Here is a 17,865-nt window from a genome sequence, read left to right as displayed (position 1 = left end):
TTATTTTGTAGTGATAATAACCGAATACAATTGTTAGAATTCATTAGTTATTAATTTATACTGTAATGTATAGTGCAACAAAAATATTTTCTTTTTCGTTAATAAAGATTTATTGACATAAACTGCGATAGTGAGGTTATGTATACAAAATCAAACTGATAATCAATATTGGAAAGTGAAGAATTTATATCAGATTAAGTGCGTTTTTATTTTCTGTTTATATTAATACATAGTATCACTAGCGTGACACGGCATTTTTTTTTAAATATCTCATTTAAACATATACAAAGCGTCCTTATAAAATTTCAAAAAACCGCCACCATGAGCAGGTCGGTCGATTATGATTTGACACTTTGTTAACGCTCGGAGCGAATAGCATTCTTCTCTTCGTTCCTTAACTATCGGAGATTGGATATCATAGGCTATTCGATGATGTTCTAAACAGTTAGTTTGTGGTGTAACCAAACTAGTCTCTTAGATTTCTCATCTAGGACATTCTTCTGCGGCCCAGAGTCCTTCGTCCTTCAATCTTTCTCTGTATTATATTTTGTAGGAATGCATATTTTTGCTCCATCATTAGATGGTCCAAGTATTCCAATTTTCTCTTTCTCGGTCAACCCAACTTATTCTTAACACGTTGACGGACAGTGTGTCAAATGTATAAGCAAGTGTTGTGACACTATATATATTTTGCAAAGTAGAATAGGGAAAAATGTAACGTCTATAGCCGTTCTGTCCGCCAACGTGTTAATATTCTTCGATGGCACCACATCTCAAAACTCAACAGAACATTATCGCCTGCGTACTGCAAGCGCCAGTTAACTTGGCGACAGCGAATACGCACAACGACACTGAGACTGATGATCATCCCATAAGCCACTGTGCAATGCGTCTCGCCAAGTTAACTGGCGCTTCCTATATCTTTTGTTATTTATTACTTCCCCATTGATGATTATTATTGATGTATATTAATTATTTACATCTCTGTCTCACTCCACGGATTATTCTTATTACGTCTGAGACATCTTTCCGCTGTGAGCTCGTAGGTAGAGGGGATACTTAAAAATTTGAGAGCGTCAGTAGTGACAAATCAGTGAACTTGGGTTGGAAATTTGACATAAATGTCATTAATAGGAAAAAATATTAATTGGCCAAAGCTGTAGGATATACAGTACGTAAATCGTTCAGCTGGACATAGGGAATATACTTTGAGATAATTGTGGCAACTGCGCTAACCTATGTTAGCTGAAGCTTCTGTTCGAGTACGAGTTTTTGGTGCAATAGAGCTGTTAATGAGTTTGTACGCATATTTATGGATGTTCATAAATTAATCAAACAAAGATTATGATTAATGAGTTTTGATTTGATTTTGTTAACTAATAATTTTACTTTAATTTTTAAAATATTTTTTATTTCAAAACTAATTTCAAAATTAAACAGAAATAGTTTTCCTATTCCGTTAGGCCAAAAATATTTAGCTACTATATTATCATGTTTTGACGTTTATTTGTGTCACATATTGTCATCGAGCGGGCGCAGTTGCCACAATTATATAAATGTATACTTCCTATGTCCAGCTGAACGATTTACGTACTATATATTTACGTTTTAAATACTGAAATTTGGTTTTTTAACACTTTATAATATAATTTATCTTTTATTAAAACTTAATAAAAGAAACTATGAAACCAAGCTACAGCTACATACTACCTAAATGAAAATGAATACTCGAACCCTGTACCATTAAACAGGGGAGTCAAACAGGGAGACACTCTATCACCCAAACTGTTCACCTTAGTTTTGGAGGACGTTTTTAAAAATCTAAATTGGAAATATAAGGGAATAAACATCAATGGCCGCTATCTCAGTAATCTACGATTTGCGGATGACATAATCCTGATAGCTACTGACCTACAAGAACTGCAAACCATGCTTTCAGAACTACACACAGAATCTTCTTAAATAGGACTGAAAATGAATTTAAACAAAACAAAAGTCATGCACTCCGAAGAAACGATGACAATAATAAACAACAAAGTTATAGAAAAAGTTGAAGAATATATATATACTTAGGACAAAAAATAATACTAAATAGGGAAATTCAAACGGAAGAAATAAAAAGAAGAAGAAAGTTAGCATGGGCAGCATTCGGCAAACTGAACTATATACTCAAAAATCAGCAAATTCAACTACATCTTAGATCTAAAGTCTTTGATGCATGCATTATTCCGATATTAACATATGGGGCACAAACATGGACAATTACAAAAAAGAATATGAACATACTCAGAGTCACTCAACACGCGATGGAAAGAGCAATGCTTGGCATATCACTTAAGGACAGAAAAACAAACACATGGATAAGACAGAAAACCAAAGTCACCGATGTGGTACAAAAATCACTAAAATTGAAATGGGAATACGCTGGACATGTAGCTAGGAGCGATCTTAACAAATGGCACAGAACAATTCTAACCTGGAGACCATACGAACACAAAAGACCCAGAGGCAGACCTCCTATGAGATGGACAGATGATCTGAAACGAACTGCCGGGAAAAATTGGCTACAAGTAGCGTACAACAAAAAACAATGGAAAGGAAGACTTGAAGAGGCTTATGTTCAGATGTGGACGTGAATGGCTAGACGAAGAAGAAGAAGAAATATAATTTATCTATAAATCCAAGCGCCATGTACACGAAAATTGTGAAAGTATCTGAAAGAAGACAGAAGGAAACTAATATTTAACGTCAAAATAATAAGCAAAATCTTAAAAAAAATAATCATAATGAATCAAAAGTTTTGTTCTTACTGATATTAACCATCGATTACAATCTAATTACTTATTTGCGTTGTAAATATGATACGATAATAATTAAATAATAAGTTTGAAATTTCCAACCGAAGATGCACAGCACAAGTAAGTAATCCGCTAGTTGGCGATACCAGCGAAGCTCACATCGAGTAGCATCTTAGGCTTATTACTAACTGCTTTATATGATATATTTAATTAAAATGCCACTTATTTTAAATTTTACAAAATAACTTATCTTAATATAACTTCACGTTAATATTGAATTAGGTACTTATTATTAACTATTCAGATAACTGAAGTCAATTCTAAACAAATTCTAGTTTATTTCTTATTTTAGGTTTCTCCCAGAAAAAAATATTGGAAATAGATGTTACAAAGAGGTTACCTGCATGTAATCAAATAACTCATAATCTTGAAGAAACAACATTCAAAAATCCTATTTGCGCTAAAGATTTCCCTTACAATAATGATTTAAAGGAACAATCGAAAGAACAAAGTGGGGAAGGATGTAACAAATGTAAAACATGTTTTAAGGAGTTTACTACAGCATATAAACTGAAAAGACATTTACGAACACATACTGAAAAGAAGCTTTATACCTGTGAAATTTGTTTAAAGCAATTTACTAGAACACATAGTTTACAAATTCATTTGAGAGTGCACACTGGAGAAAAACCTTATAAGTGCGAAATTTGTTGTATGGAGTTCACCGGGAAACAATTTTTGGATAGACATAAAGTGAGAATGCACACTGCAAAAAAACCTTACGAGTGTGAAATTTGTTTAAGGCAATTTTGTGAGTCACTTGCTTTAAAGAGGCATTTGACAGTCCACACTGGCGAAAAAGCTTACAAATGTGAAATTTGTTCCTTGCAATTTAGTGCAGCCACTAATTTGACAAAACACAGGAGGGTGCACAGTGGACAAAAGCCTTACAAGTGTGATATTTGTTTCATGCAGTTTAGTGAAATAGGGAATTTGAAAAAACATTTGAGAGTGCACACTGGAGAAAAGCCTTATAAGTGTGAAACGTGTTCTATGGAGTTTACTCAAGCAGGTTCTTTGAAGAAGCACTTGAAGGTTCACACTGGAGAAAAGCCTTACAGTTGTGATATATGTTTAAAGCAGTTTAGTGAAACAGGAAATTTGATGAAGCATTTGAGAGTGCACACTGGGGAGAAGCGTTACAACTGTGAAATTTGTTTGAAGCAGTTTACTCGAGCAGGTACTTTGAAAGATCATATGAGATCTCATGCTGGAAAGAAACCTTGGAAGTATAAAATTTGTTGTATGGAGTTCACTGGGAAACAATTTTTGTATAGAAATCCACGACGAAAATAAAATTTCTGTAGCTGGCTATATACCAAAAATCACAAAAACATACTGGATCCTTTGTAAAAGGTATGTTTAAAAGACGCAATAAAGGTTACATCACATTAACAAAACGTTTTCGGATTAACAAATAATCCATCGTCAGTGTTAAAAGCCCTAAAATAATAAGTATAACCTAACTAATGAAGGAAAATGTAAGAAGTTGACTAAGGTTGAGAATTGCCAGAGGTCATACTTACAATAGAATGCATACGTGAGCCACCAAAATGTTATGGGTAAAAACCCTTTAAATGTTACAAGATCTTAAATGGTACTACCTGGATGGATGCTGGAAAAAGACATTAGAAGTGTGAAATTTGTTGCATGGAGTTCACTGGGAAACAATTTTTGTATAGAAATCCACGAGGAAAATAAAATTCCTGTAGCTGGCTGTATACCATAAATCCTGTACCCGGCTTTGTAAAAGGTATATTTAAAAGACCCCATAAGGGTTACATCGCATTAACAAAACGTTTTTGGATTAACAAATAATCCATCATCAGTGTTAAAAGCCCTAAAATAATAAGTATAACCTAACTAATGAAGGAAAATGTAAAAAGTTGACTAAGGTTAAGAATTGCGGGGGGTCGTACTTACAATAGCATGCATGCGTGAGCCACCAAAATGTTATGGGTAAAAACAATTTAAATGTTACAAGATCTTAAATGTTACTACATATTGTTAATAAAAATATTGTATGTTGCAAATATTCCTGGATATTATCCAGGGCAACACAGGACTCTAAACCACGTGGCTGTAATGTGAAAGGGATGAACCTCACATATTGAGAGTTGAATGTCAACTAAAGTTAAAGGAACTTTAGAAGAATGTCAAAAACAAACTGTCAATGCAACGTTATGAACTGTTGTTTTGTTACTTCAGCCAAAGAATTTTGTAGTAAAATGGCGTATTTTGAAAAAACGTTGACTTTTTTTTAATGGAACACCCAGTATATTTTTTTTGTAAATTGAAAGAACGGTCATTCAGCTATCCAGCGATATAAAGTTTTTTAAAATCGGTTGTTAAATGACTGAGTAATTAATTTTTAAAATAAGAGGTGCAACGTGGATATCACATAACTAAATAACACAACTAAGCAAATTCATATTATTATATGTGATTTCCACATTTCATCTCTCATTTTAAAAATTAATTGCTCAGTCATTCGACAACCGCTTTTAAAAAACTTTATATCCCTGGATAGGTAAATGACCGTTTTTTCAATTTACAAAAAAAATATACTGGGTGTTTTAATAAAAAAAGTCAACGTTTTTTTTTTCAAAAATCCGCCATTTGTTATTTAAAAGCGATATAAAAAATTTAATCCATTCAATCAAAACTTTTACTAAAATAAAACATTTCAGCGCAAACCGCATATTTCTATCTTGAGCCGTTTAGAAGTTATATGCAGTTAAAATGGGGGAAAATATAAGTGGATACCCGGTATAACCTAACTAATGAAGGAAAATGTAAAAAGTTGTCTAAGGTTAAGAATTGCCAGAGGTCATACTTACAATAGCATGCATGCGTGAGCAACCAAAATGTTATGGGTAAAAACCCTTTAAATGTTACAAGATCTTAAATGTTACTACATATTGTTAATAATAATATTAGATGTTGCAAACATTCCTGGATATTATCCAGGGCAAAACAGGACTCTAACCCACGTAGCTCTAATATGAAAGGGATGAACCTCGTATATTGAGGGTTGAATGTCAACTAAAGGTAAAGGAACTTTAGAAGTATTTCAAAGACAAACTGTCAATGCAACGTTATGAACTGTTGTATTGTTACTTTTTACTGTTTACTATTGTTACTGTTGTCTTTTAAATATACCTTTTACAAAGGATCCACTATTTTTTTTTGGATTTTTGGATAGAATGCACACTGCAAAAAAACCTACGAGTGTGAAATTTGTTTAAGGCAATTTTGTGAGTCACATGCTTTAAAAAGGCATTTGACAGTCCACACTGGCGAAAAAGCTTACAAATGTGAATTAGTGCAGCCACTAATTTGACAAAACATAAGAGGGTGCACAGTGGACAAAAGCCTTACAAGTGTGATATTTGTTTCATGCGGTTAAGTGAAACAGGAAATTTGAAAAGGCATTTGAGAGGGCACACTGGAGAAAAGCCTTATAAGTGTGAAACTTGTTTTATGCAGTTAACCTACTCAAGCAGGTTCTTTGAAGAAGCACTTGAATGTCCATACTGGAGAAAAGCCTTACCGTTGTGATATTTGTTTAAAGCGGTTTAGCGAAACAGGAAATTTGATGAAGCATTTGAGAGTGCACACTGGGAGAAGCGTTACAATTGTGAAATTTGTTTGAAGCAGTTTACTCGAGCACGAAAGATTATATGAGATCTCATACTGGAAAGAAACCTTCTCCTTCTTAAGGTTCCTTCTCCATTACTGAAGATTGGCTCTAACTACAGCAAATTAATCTCCATCTTGAGCGGTTCTTAGTATCGAATGTGTGTCCGTGCCTGTCCAGTCTCTTACGGACTTCAGCCAGGAGCATTTTCTTCTTCCTGGACCTCTTCTTTCTTCCACTTTCCCTTCCATTATGAATCGTAAAAAGTTGTATCTTTCTCCTCTGTAAATATGTCCTTGATAACTCGTTTTTCTTTTTTTTACAATATTTAGGAGTTCTCTCTCAGTTCCCATTCTTCTTAGCACCTTGTTGTTGGTCACGTGCTCTGTCCAAGAGATCTTCAGCATCCTTCGGAAATCACACGTCTCAAACGCTTCTATACGCCCTATACTTGTAATTCCGAGAGCAATATGGAATAAATGAATGTTTTTACAAATTGGTATCGGATATCCAACGATAAGGTAGCGTTTACAAGGAATCTTCATTCTTTGAAAAGCGGACCTAGCATACTCTATACGAGCACCTATTTCGACCTCATGGTCTAGATCGTTTGTTATCCAGCAACCAAGATACTGGAATCTTTGTACGGGTTCTATTTGTTTGTTATAGATACAAAAATTAATGTCGACATTTGGTGCACGTGTGACAGCCATTACTTTTGTTTTATATGTGTTTATATTCAGCCCCAAGCTATCTCACTCCCTGTTTATGAAATTAAAAAGTCGTTGCAAACCCTCAGCACTGTCCACAAGAATAACGGTGTCGTCTGAATATCTTAAATTGTTTGTGTTTTATCCGTTGATTTTTTATTCCTTTAATATTTTCGAGGGCATTTTGAAAGATTTTTTCGGAATATATATTAAATAATAGTGGAGAAAGTACACAGCCCTGACGAACTCCTCTTTTTATTGACATTTCTGCTGTTAGACGATTGTTAGACAGTATAGGTTTTTAATAAGGACCACATTGTTATGGTCTATAGTCTATACCATGTTTCGTTAGGGTTTCTATGAGTTCTGTGTGTTTTACTCGATCAAACGCTTTTTCATAGTCGATAAAACAGAGAAACACGTCTTTTCGCTGATCTCGGCATTTCTGTAGTAATATCTGGAGGCCAAATATTGCCTCCCTCGTACCAGGCCCAAGACCAAATTGATTGTCACTCACGTTTCTCTCACATTCTCTGTATATATGTTGATGTACAATTTTGAGTAAAATTTTCAGAAAATGGCTCATCAGGTTAATTAATCTGAACTGTGAGCATCTACACTGCGGTGCAAAAAAATGGATCCACTAAAAATTTGGTCATCTTTGATGTTGTGAATTTCCTAAACCTGTTGTCCGATTTAAGTGATTTTTTACCACGTTATAGCCTCATTCATTGACAATATCGCTGTAATAATATTGTTGCTAGACAGTTAAACTGTCATTGTATACCGTGTGTACGAATCAAACTGTGTTTTTTTCTCAAAGTTCGCATCACCCTGTGGACTATTCTAGCATTTATAAAATACTGAAATTAAAACCCAACTATAGCCTCAGGTTTTCGTAACATTTAGTCTTTCGATTCATTCGCTTATGTTGGATAATAAAAAAGTTATGTACTTGTAACAACTGGCCATGTTCGTCATCAGTACAGGGTGTTTCTAAATAAGTGCGACAAACTTTAAGAGGTAATTTTACATGATAAAATATTGACAATTTTCTTTATAATCATAAGTCCGCAAAAGCTTCATTCCGAGATACGGGATGTTCAACTTTTTTTTACAAACTGACGATTTATTTACTTCTTTAAAACCAGTTGATATATGCAAATCAAATTTGGTGGGTTTTAAGACGTAGTTATTGCACATTTTTTGACATACAATTAAGAATTTTATGTTCACCATTGGCGTGCGTACGGGTAATTTTATCGGTCATAATACCCCTTTGCGCGCCAATGGTGAATATAAAATTCTTAATTGTATGTCAAAAAATGTGCAATAACTACGTACTAAAACCCACCAAATTTGATTTGCATATCTCAACTGGTTCTAAAGCGATAAGTAAATCGTCAGTTTGTAAAAAGAAATTGGACATCCCGTATCTCGGAAACGAAGCGTTTTGCGGACATATGATTATAAAGCAAATTGTCATTATTTTAGATTATCAAAGCAAAATTATCCAAGAAGTTTGATCTATCGGAATCGACGGTCAGAACAATTATAAAGGACAAGGAAAAAATTCTCGAAGCTGTAAAAAGTGCACAATCTTTGAATTCCGCCATCGTACGTACACGTCATGGTATTATCGCCGAGATGGAGACAATGTTAAAATTATGGTGTGATAATCAGGTGAATGTGAAAAATTGTCCTATTGACCAGAACACAGTAAGCTCTCAAGCTAAGCTAATTTTTGAGAGATTGAAAGAGGATGCTGGAGAAATCGCTAAAGATGAAGAGTTTAAAGCTAGTAATGGTTGGTTCAGCCGATTGAAAAGTCGCTGTAATTGGCATAGCATTGCAGAAAGCGGAGAGGCGGCAATTGCTGATAAAGAGGCCGCGTCTGGCTATCCACAGAAATTAAAAGCTATAATAGATGAATCTGGCTACACCAAACAAACCATATTCAATGTAGATGAGACTGGCCTGTTCTGGAAGAAGATGCCTAAGAGAACTTTTATCGCACGCGAAGAGAAAACCTTTCCAGGTTTTAAGGCTGCCAAAGATCGATTGACGGTGATGGTTGGGGCAAGTGCAGCTGGTGATTGCAAGTTAAAACCACTCTTAGTTTATCATCGCTCAGAAAATCCAAGAGCATTAAAAAATAAATCTAAATCTGGCTTGTCTGTGATTTGGAAGTCTAATCGTAAAGCTTGGATGACAGCTTCCCTTTTTGAGGATTGGTTTGGTAATCATTTCATACCTGAAGTCGAACGTTATTGTCAATCAAAACAAATTCCATTTAAAGTAATGCTAATCATCGACAGTTGAATTTTTGCCACCTAATACAACCAGCTTACTTCAACCAATGGATCAAGGAGTCATTAAAACATTCAAGGCTTATTACACCAGATGATCATTTGCACATTTGCATGAAGTTATAAGAGAAAACCACGAGCTCTCTGTTAAAGACTTTTGGAAACAATTTAACGTTTTAGATGCAGTGGCGAATCATTGGACAATCTTGGAATAAAGTTTCGCAAAAAACGTTGAATGGCGTCTTGAAAAAACTGTCCTTTTTTTCATCACTGACACTGAAATGGAATTGATGCCAGAGCCTGGTGAAATTGGTAATGCTATTAAAGAAGTTGTTGGTATCACCCTGAAAATAAATTTAGAAGTTGATAGTGATGACGTTGAAGAACTGTTGAATTCCCATAATCAGAAGATGACAATAGCTAGATGACCTCATAGAAATGCATGAACAAGAACAAGACATTGAAGAGCTTGAGTGTTTGGATCCAGTTCAATCTGAGGATCAAATGGCGGTTGGAAACTTACTTGACTGAAGGCATCAGTTTAATTGAAAAGGGGTTAACAATTTTAGAAAATATAGACCACAACGAACAACGCATTTCTTCTGCCAAACAAGGGATAAAAAAATTATTAGCCTGCTATGAAGAAATTTTTCGGGAGAAAAAATCTTTGAGCTGTCAAACTACTTTGTTAGATTTCATGAAGCCTTCTACATCAAAATAAATTAAATTGGGAATTGTATATTTGTATAATATACTAAGATTTAAATAAAAAAAATTTGTGTAAATTGCATTTTTTTTAACTTCCGGTCCCAATTAAAACAATTTATATACATACTATTATGATTTGAAATGGTATATAAAGAAAACTGTATGCAGTTGCAGTGTTGCATGTTGTTGCAGTGTAAAAGAGACTTTATAAATTATATTTGGGTGCAGTAAAAGAGACTTTAGATTTATTTTTGAAAGGGGATTTCCAAATTATGTAAACCAATAGATTTTAAGAATAGTTTAAGCAAATAATGTGTTGCATTGAAAGATGACTTATCAACCTACCGTTTTCAAGGATTAATTTCTCTTACCACGAAACAAGTCATTACGTGGGTATTAGGAAAAAGTTTAAGGCCTTTTGTTTTTGCAGGATTTGTAAACAAGTATGAAAAGTAGAGAGTACCTAGTTGAATTTTGAGAATTTTGTAAAGTTTTGGAATTTGTTTTGAATGTGAAAAAAATAATGATTCAATTGGTTAATAAAAAATGATGGAAGGGATGGAGAGACGGAATTGATATTTGAAGCGAGAGAGAAGATCATCTGCTGTTTGACTGGAGGAGAGGTAACACCGAATCAAAGAGAAAGTGCCGATAGTCTAATTTTTTTAAACGGTGAAAGAATTGGTATTGTGGTAATAAGTAGTGAAAATAAAAGTGTTGAAAGCTGTGATCAGTGTGAAAAAGTTGGCAGTATTTGTAAGTAGAAATCATTTACTATTCTCGGAGCGAAGCATAGATGAGGAGTATTTTGGTCCCAACAGGAGCAGTAAACTTTGATTAGGAGTTTTGTCTAGAGTTCTGATTAGGAGTCTATGAGCAGAACCAGAGAAGGAGTTTGTTTTGATAGGGAACTGTCTTCAGTTTTTGTTTTTACAGCAGAACCAGTGAAGGAGTTTGTTTGATAGGGAAATAATTAAAGCACATTCTTTTAAAGGTACAGGGAAAATTATGGAAAATAGACATTGAAGAACTAAATTTATTTTGAAATTTTTCTTGTTAATTATATAATATGCAACAGGTTGCTTTAGGGAAACATTTATTTATAAGGTAATTATATCATGTATGAAAATCTACAAGGTATTTGATCAATATATTTTATTTTATTGCACAAATTGATTTCTTTTATTTATTTACTTCGACTCCTCTTTTTTCTTAAACACTATTAACCCTAATAGCACAAGGACGTCCAATGGACGTCCATTGGACGTCCTTCACGGACTTTAGGGACGTCCGTTTTCGTCCGAGGAACGTCCTTTATACGTCCTATTTTGGTCCAAATGTCGCGCTACCGAACGTCCATTGGACGTCCATCTAAGGTCCGAGGGGACGTATATTGGAACTTAATCGGACGCAAATTGGACCTTAATCGGACGTCCTAGGGGACGTAAATTGGACCTTAATCGGACGTAAATTGGACCTTAATCGGACATAAATTGGACCTTAATCGGACGTCCTAGGGGACGTAAATTGGACCTTAATCGGACGTAAATTGGACCTTAATCGGACGTAAATTGGACCTTAATCGGACATAAATTGGACCTTAATAGGACGTAAATTTGACCTTAATCGGACGTAAATTGGACCTTAATCGGACGTAAATTGGACCTTAATCGGACGTAAATTGGACCTTAATCGGACGTAAATTGGACTTTAATCGGACGTAAATGGGACCTTAAGCGGACGTAAATTGTACCTTAATCGGACGTAAATTGGACCTTAATCGGACGTCCTAGGGGACGTGAATTGGACCTTAATCGGACGTCCTAGGGGACGTGAATTGGACCTTAACAGGACGTCCAATTTTGGTCCAAAGGCCAAGTTGTTAAACGTCCAATGGAGGTAAACCTAACGTCGGAGGGGACGTTCGGTGGACGTCATTTGGGCATTCATAGGATGTCCCAGTTTGGTCCAATGTCTTGCTGCTGAACATCCATCTAACGTCCTGGAAGGTCATTCGGTGGACGTCTAGCGACGATATTTAGACCTGTGGAGAATGTATTGTGGGAAATAAAAAATATATTTTTTAAGGAACTTATATTTCATCTTATATCAAATTACAATTATTGGATATTACAGTATTTACATTAAATTACAATACACTTCTCCAAGAAATTAACGCACCACCTTAAATATGGGGTATATTTGATGTCTCGTATTTCCTAAACCTGTTGTCCCATCTAAGTGATGTTTTTATAATATTATAGCCTAGGCTATAGGTTACCTCCTTAAGCTTGTCATGCTGTAATATATGTATATTATATCATATCGCTCTCTATAGTAATGTGATATAATATATATTACAGTATAGCTCCCTGTGCATGACAAGCATAAGGAGGTAACATATTCTAGGGCCTAGGCTAGAATATTATAAAAAAAATCACTTAGATGCAACAACAGGTTTAGGAAATTCGAGACATCAAAAATGCCCAATTTTTAAGGTGGTGCGTAATGGGCTGTATATACAGGGTGTAACAAAAATACAGGTCATAAATTAAATCACATTATTCTGGGACCAAAAATAGTTCAAATGAACCTAACTTACCTTGTACAAATATGCACATAAAAAGTTACAGCCCTTTGAAATTACAAAATGAAAATGGATTTTTTCGATTATATCGAAAACTATTAGCGATTTTTTATTGAAAATGGACATGTGACATGTGGCATTATTATGGCAGGAATATCTTAAAGAAAAATTATGGTGAAATTTGTGCACCCCATAAAAATTTTATGGGGGTTTTGTTCCTTTAAACCCCCCAAATGTTGTATGTTCCAATTAAACTATTACTGAGGTACCATTAGTTAAACAGAGTGTTTTCAAAACTTTTTTGCCTCTTTGTATTTTTTCGATAAGGCACGTTTTATCGAGTCTGGCTTCTTTTTTAATATGGTTCAAAATATACCTAAAAATGTAAAGCATAAATAAGTTTGCATATTATTACCAAGTCTCCATAATCGTACTTAACCATATACAAATATGTGGTGGATTTGACAAATATTCACAATATTTCGATAAAAATTGACTTTTCGAAAAAGCAATAAGAGGCAAAAAAGTTTTTAAAACGTTGTTTAAATGGTAGGTACTACAATAATAATTAAATTGAAACGTGCACAAAAGCACATTGTTTTCGATACATTGGAAAAAATCACTTTTCATTTTGTAACTTCAAATGAGTGATAAAGGCACAGAGACTTAGATCACGAGGTCACATTGAAAGGATGCCAAAAACGAGGACTCCGAAAAGGGTACTAAACTACACTATAGCTTCAAGAAAGAGAAGAGGAAGACCGGAAAATAGATGGAAGCAAGAGGTCGAAAAAGATTTGGAAAGAATGGTGTTACAGGGTCAGAAAAGAAAAATGAATAAGAGGAAGGAATGGAGAAAAATCACATATCAAGCCAGAGAAGATCTCAGTACATAAAGAAACGTGAAAATGAAGAAAAAACAAACTTTTCAAGCCATGGGCCTCTAAGGCCCTTGGTGCTATTAATATATAACTTCAAAGGGCTGTAACTTTTCTTTTGTGCACATTTGTACTAAGGTAAGTTAGGTCCAATCAAACTATTTTTGGTCCCAGGATATGTGATTAAATTTATGACCTGTATTTTTGTTACACCCTGTATATATATAAAGGTTATATTTGGTTCTTGGGACATCAAAGTATATTTTTTAGACATTCCCTGGATATAGTCACTGATGTGACATACCTCCGATTTGTTTTTTCATGAGTTTTGTAAGAGAGACTAAAAACTTTTTTATGGTTACCTCCTGTTTTCATATATTTTTTGACATGTTTTGTAGTAAATTCAACTATCTATTTACTACAAGACATGTCAAAATTTACATGTGAAAGCAGGAGATGATCCTAAAAATGGTTTTTCGTCTCCTACAAAATTCATGAAAAATCAGATAGGAGAATTTGTACATTACAATTCTCTGATGTTTGGGAAAAAGGGCTTAAGTCAGAAATGCACATCGATAATGTTTTGATGATTTCTGGACCAGAAAAATCGGCTCTTTTTATTGGTACATACAGTTTACGTCTACAACAGTTTTTTGCTGGTCCAGAAATCATCAAAACATTAGCAATGTGCAATTCTGACTTACGCCCTTTTTGCCAAACATAAAAAAAGCAATCTGGTCATAACTGACCAATGAGCAATTTTAATTTAACCTAAATTACTAATGTTTCTTAAAATGAAGAGCTTACCCGATAGCGTCTCTTATCTAATCTAACAAGATCGTGCACTATTCTAACATACACAGCCACATCACGCACTATGCTCTGCTTTTCACTATCACCTATCACTCAAACTAGTTCAAAAGGCTTTGTCCTCTTCAATCTTCTAGTTTGCCCAGTAGTATCGAGGAGGATTTCCTCAATATTCTTGTACTTATTTAAGTTGTTTGTCGGGATTCCTGCTATCTTCTTGATGATTATATCCAGGTTCCATTCCTAGGTATTAATATTTGTTTATAAAGTAATAACTTATTATGCATGGACAATGTTGTTTCTTCCAATTAGCCAATACACTTTTTATATCTTTATTTTGGTTATATCTGGTTTTTTGTAGACCACTTTCAGCTGATTCTAAAAAAAATTAAAATGAACGGTAATTTTTCTATTCTTTACAATTAAAAATCAAAATATTTACAGGTAATACATGCATAAATGATTCGTTTCATAAAGAAAATTGAAAACGGATTTTATAATACTTACATAATTGTTTAACAGATCCAGCCATAGCCAAAACTAGCATACTAAACAGTACAGTTGAGTACAGCAAAAAAAGCCACTAATTTCCATTTTTCACCCCCTTATCGATGCATTTTTTTCCAATCAAAATTTTTACTAAATTTTTAGGTTATCTTATGATGAAAATGAAATAATTGATGACTTGATGACCAATGACCACGCGACGCTACATAGATACTCGCGCGGCAAATTTGAAAATGAACGCAAATTGAATAGTAAATGGCCTCTCTTTAGAGTATGGAAAATTTTACCCCTCCAGGAGGACATTGTACTCTTTTCATAGAATATCTTGTGGTAACTTTCCAGCCATAATTTAATCAGATGTTCACGGAATAGAACTTTGATAGTAGAATTCCTGGAATGTTTTGTTGTTAGGGGAAACTTTTATTTTATTTATTCTTGAATATTTCCTGTTGTTAAACATTGTAACCAATAATTTACAAATAAGATTTTCATTACATTACATGAAATCAAAACATGTTTTGGATATTAAACTATATAGTTTTATAATTGTAATAATTTAATATACAATTTTGAATTAAGATTTAATCTTTCGATCTAATCGATTTAAACTACAGTAAAACTTGTGTTACCGGCCACCTGTACTAACGGCCAGTTTAAAAATTCCCCACACTAATTACAGTAAAACCTGTCAGTAACGGCCGCTAAAAATGAAAAAGCTATTGGCCGATATAGAAAGGTGACCGGTATTGCCAGTTTTTGTAGTCTAGATAATATAATTGGTTTGGGGAATTTTTAAACTGGCCGTTAGTACAGGTGGCCAGTAACACAGGTTGTACTGTATATCTAGGCTACAAAAACTGGCAATAACGACCACTTTTCTATATCGGCCAATAGTTCTTTCATTTTAGTGGCCGTTAGTGACAGGTTTGACTGTATTTCATTAACGTAAAGTTAACGCAAGTTAATATTTTATTGAATTATTTTGCTATTTGATCTCGTAATTGGTATAATGTGTCCAATATAAGCGTTCATAAAACGTCCGTATTTCGTCCAGTATGGACGTCCAAAGGACGTCCATATTTATTCCGTCCGAAGGACGTCCATATTTATTCCTTCCGAAGGACGTCCAACATGGGACGTCCGTTTATAGTCCATGGACGTTAGGACCAAAAATGGACCTATTTTGGACGTCCAAATGACGTCGTGTGCTATTAGGGAATTGTCCGTATTTCGTCCAGTATATATACGTCCATATTTGTTCCATCCGAAGGACGTCCAACGTCGGACGTCCATTTTTATTCCGTCCGAAGAATGTGCAACGTCGGACGTCCAAAGGACGTCCATATTTATTCCTTCCGAAGGACGTCCAACGTCGGACGTCCATATTTATTCCTTCCGAAGGACGTCCAAAGGACGTCCATTTTTATTCCGTCCGAAGGACGTCCAACGTCGGACGTCCAAAGGACGTCCATATTTATTCCTTCCGAAGGACGTCCAACGTCGGACGTCCAATGGACGTCCATTTTTATTCCGTCCGAAGGACGTCCAACGTCGGACGTCCAAAGGACGTCCATATTTATTCCTTCCGAAGGACCTCCAACATGGGACGTCCAAAGGACGTCCATTTATAGTCCATGGACGTTAGGACCAAAAATGGACCTATTTTGGACGTCCATTGGACGTCGTGTGCTATTAGGGAACAGGAAAGGTATTTTGTGAACTCAATTAAGAACCCTGAGATAAGAAAGCATATATTTATTAATCTGGCGTCTGAAATAAAATTTATTAAGTAATCTTTTTTTTGAATTTGCTAATTGGATCATAATTAATTTGTTTATTGTTTTATCTAATTTCAAAATTACAATATCATATTAATACATATACGAAATTATACCCCGACTTACGCGAATTCGACTTACGCGAATTCGACTTACGCGATTATCGCTCGGTCCCACCTATCGCGTAAGTTCGGGGTATTACTATATATGGAATCATCTGATATTTTTTATTATATATATATATATATATATATATATATATATATATATATATATATATATATTAGTTAAATTATTAGTCAAATTCAAAACTAAATTAAATCAGATCTTTCTGATTTAGTTTAATATATGGAATCATCTGATATTTTTTATTATATATATATATATTAGTTGAATTATTAGTCAAATTTAAAACTAAATTAAATCAGATCTTTCCTTATATTTTTTTTTTACAAATTGAAACATTGTTATTTGGATTATATAAAATAGAAATTTATATACATTATGTTTTGTAAAAATGTTTACTTTATGGAATAACCTCAAGTTCTTATCTTGAAAAAGCAAATAAATTTTGCGAAAGCTCGATAATAACAAAGAGTTTTACTTATCCTGCCCCTAAAAAATAAGTGACTGCAACCCCAAAACAAAACTATTATATATATATATATATATATATATATATATATATATATATATATATATATATATATATATATATATATCACTCGGTTTTAAAAGGTCTTGCGACGTTGTCCGATGCCTAATTTCCATGACACTCTAATATCCCATTGGCCCTCTCTAAGATCTCTTGCGCTCATCGCCTTCGTTACTCCCTCTCTCCAAGATTTCTTGGGTCTTCCTCTCTTTCTGCGGTTTGGTGGTACCCATTGCATAATTATTTTAGGGAGTCTTGAGTTATCCATCCTCTGGACGTGTCCGTACCATATCAGCTGTTTTCTTTCTATGTCTGTTGTTAGAGAGCCGTCAACCCCCATTCGCTGTCTTATCTCATCATTACGTATTCTCTCTCTGCGTGACACTCCTACTGCTCTTCTAAAAGCGTATATTTCTACTGCCATT

At 34.3% G+C, this 17,865-nt stretch overlaps 1 protein-coding gene across 1 annotated transcript in view; it reads left to right on the top strand.

The window, feature by feature from the left end:
- Window positions 1-10,302, top strand: part of LOC126886510 (zinc finger protein 501-like) — a 31,732-nt gene extending 21,430 nt beyond the window's left edge. Inside the window, exon 2 of the mRNA XM_050653479.1 lies at window positions 3,151-10,302. Coding sequence (XP_050509436.1) covers window positions 3,151-4,154 — 1,004 coding nt within the window. The 3' untranslated portion in view covers window positions 4,155-10,302. The remainder of the gene's footprint in view (window positions 1-3,150) is intronic.
- Window positions 10,303-17,865: the final 7,563 nt, after the last annotated feature.

The sequence above is a fragment of the Diabrotica virgifera genome, chromosome 6, assembly GCF_917563875.1.
Source record: "Diabrotica virgifera virgifera chromosome 6, PGI_DIABVI_V3a".
Classification (NCBI taxonomy): domain Eukaryota; kingdom Metazoa; phylum Arthropoda; class Insecta; order Coleoptera; family Chrysomelidae; genus Diabrotica; species Diabrotica virgifera.
The sequence above is the reverse complement of the archived record's forward strand: the minus strand, read 5'-3'. Positions and strand labels throughout refer to the sequence as shown.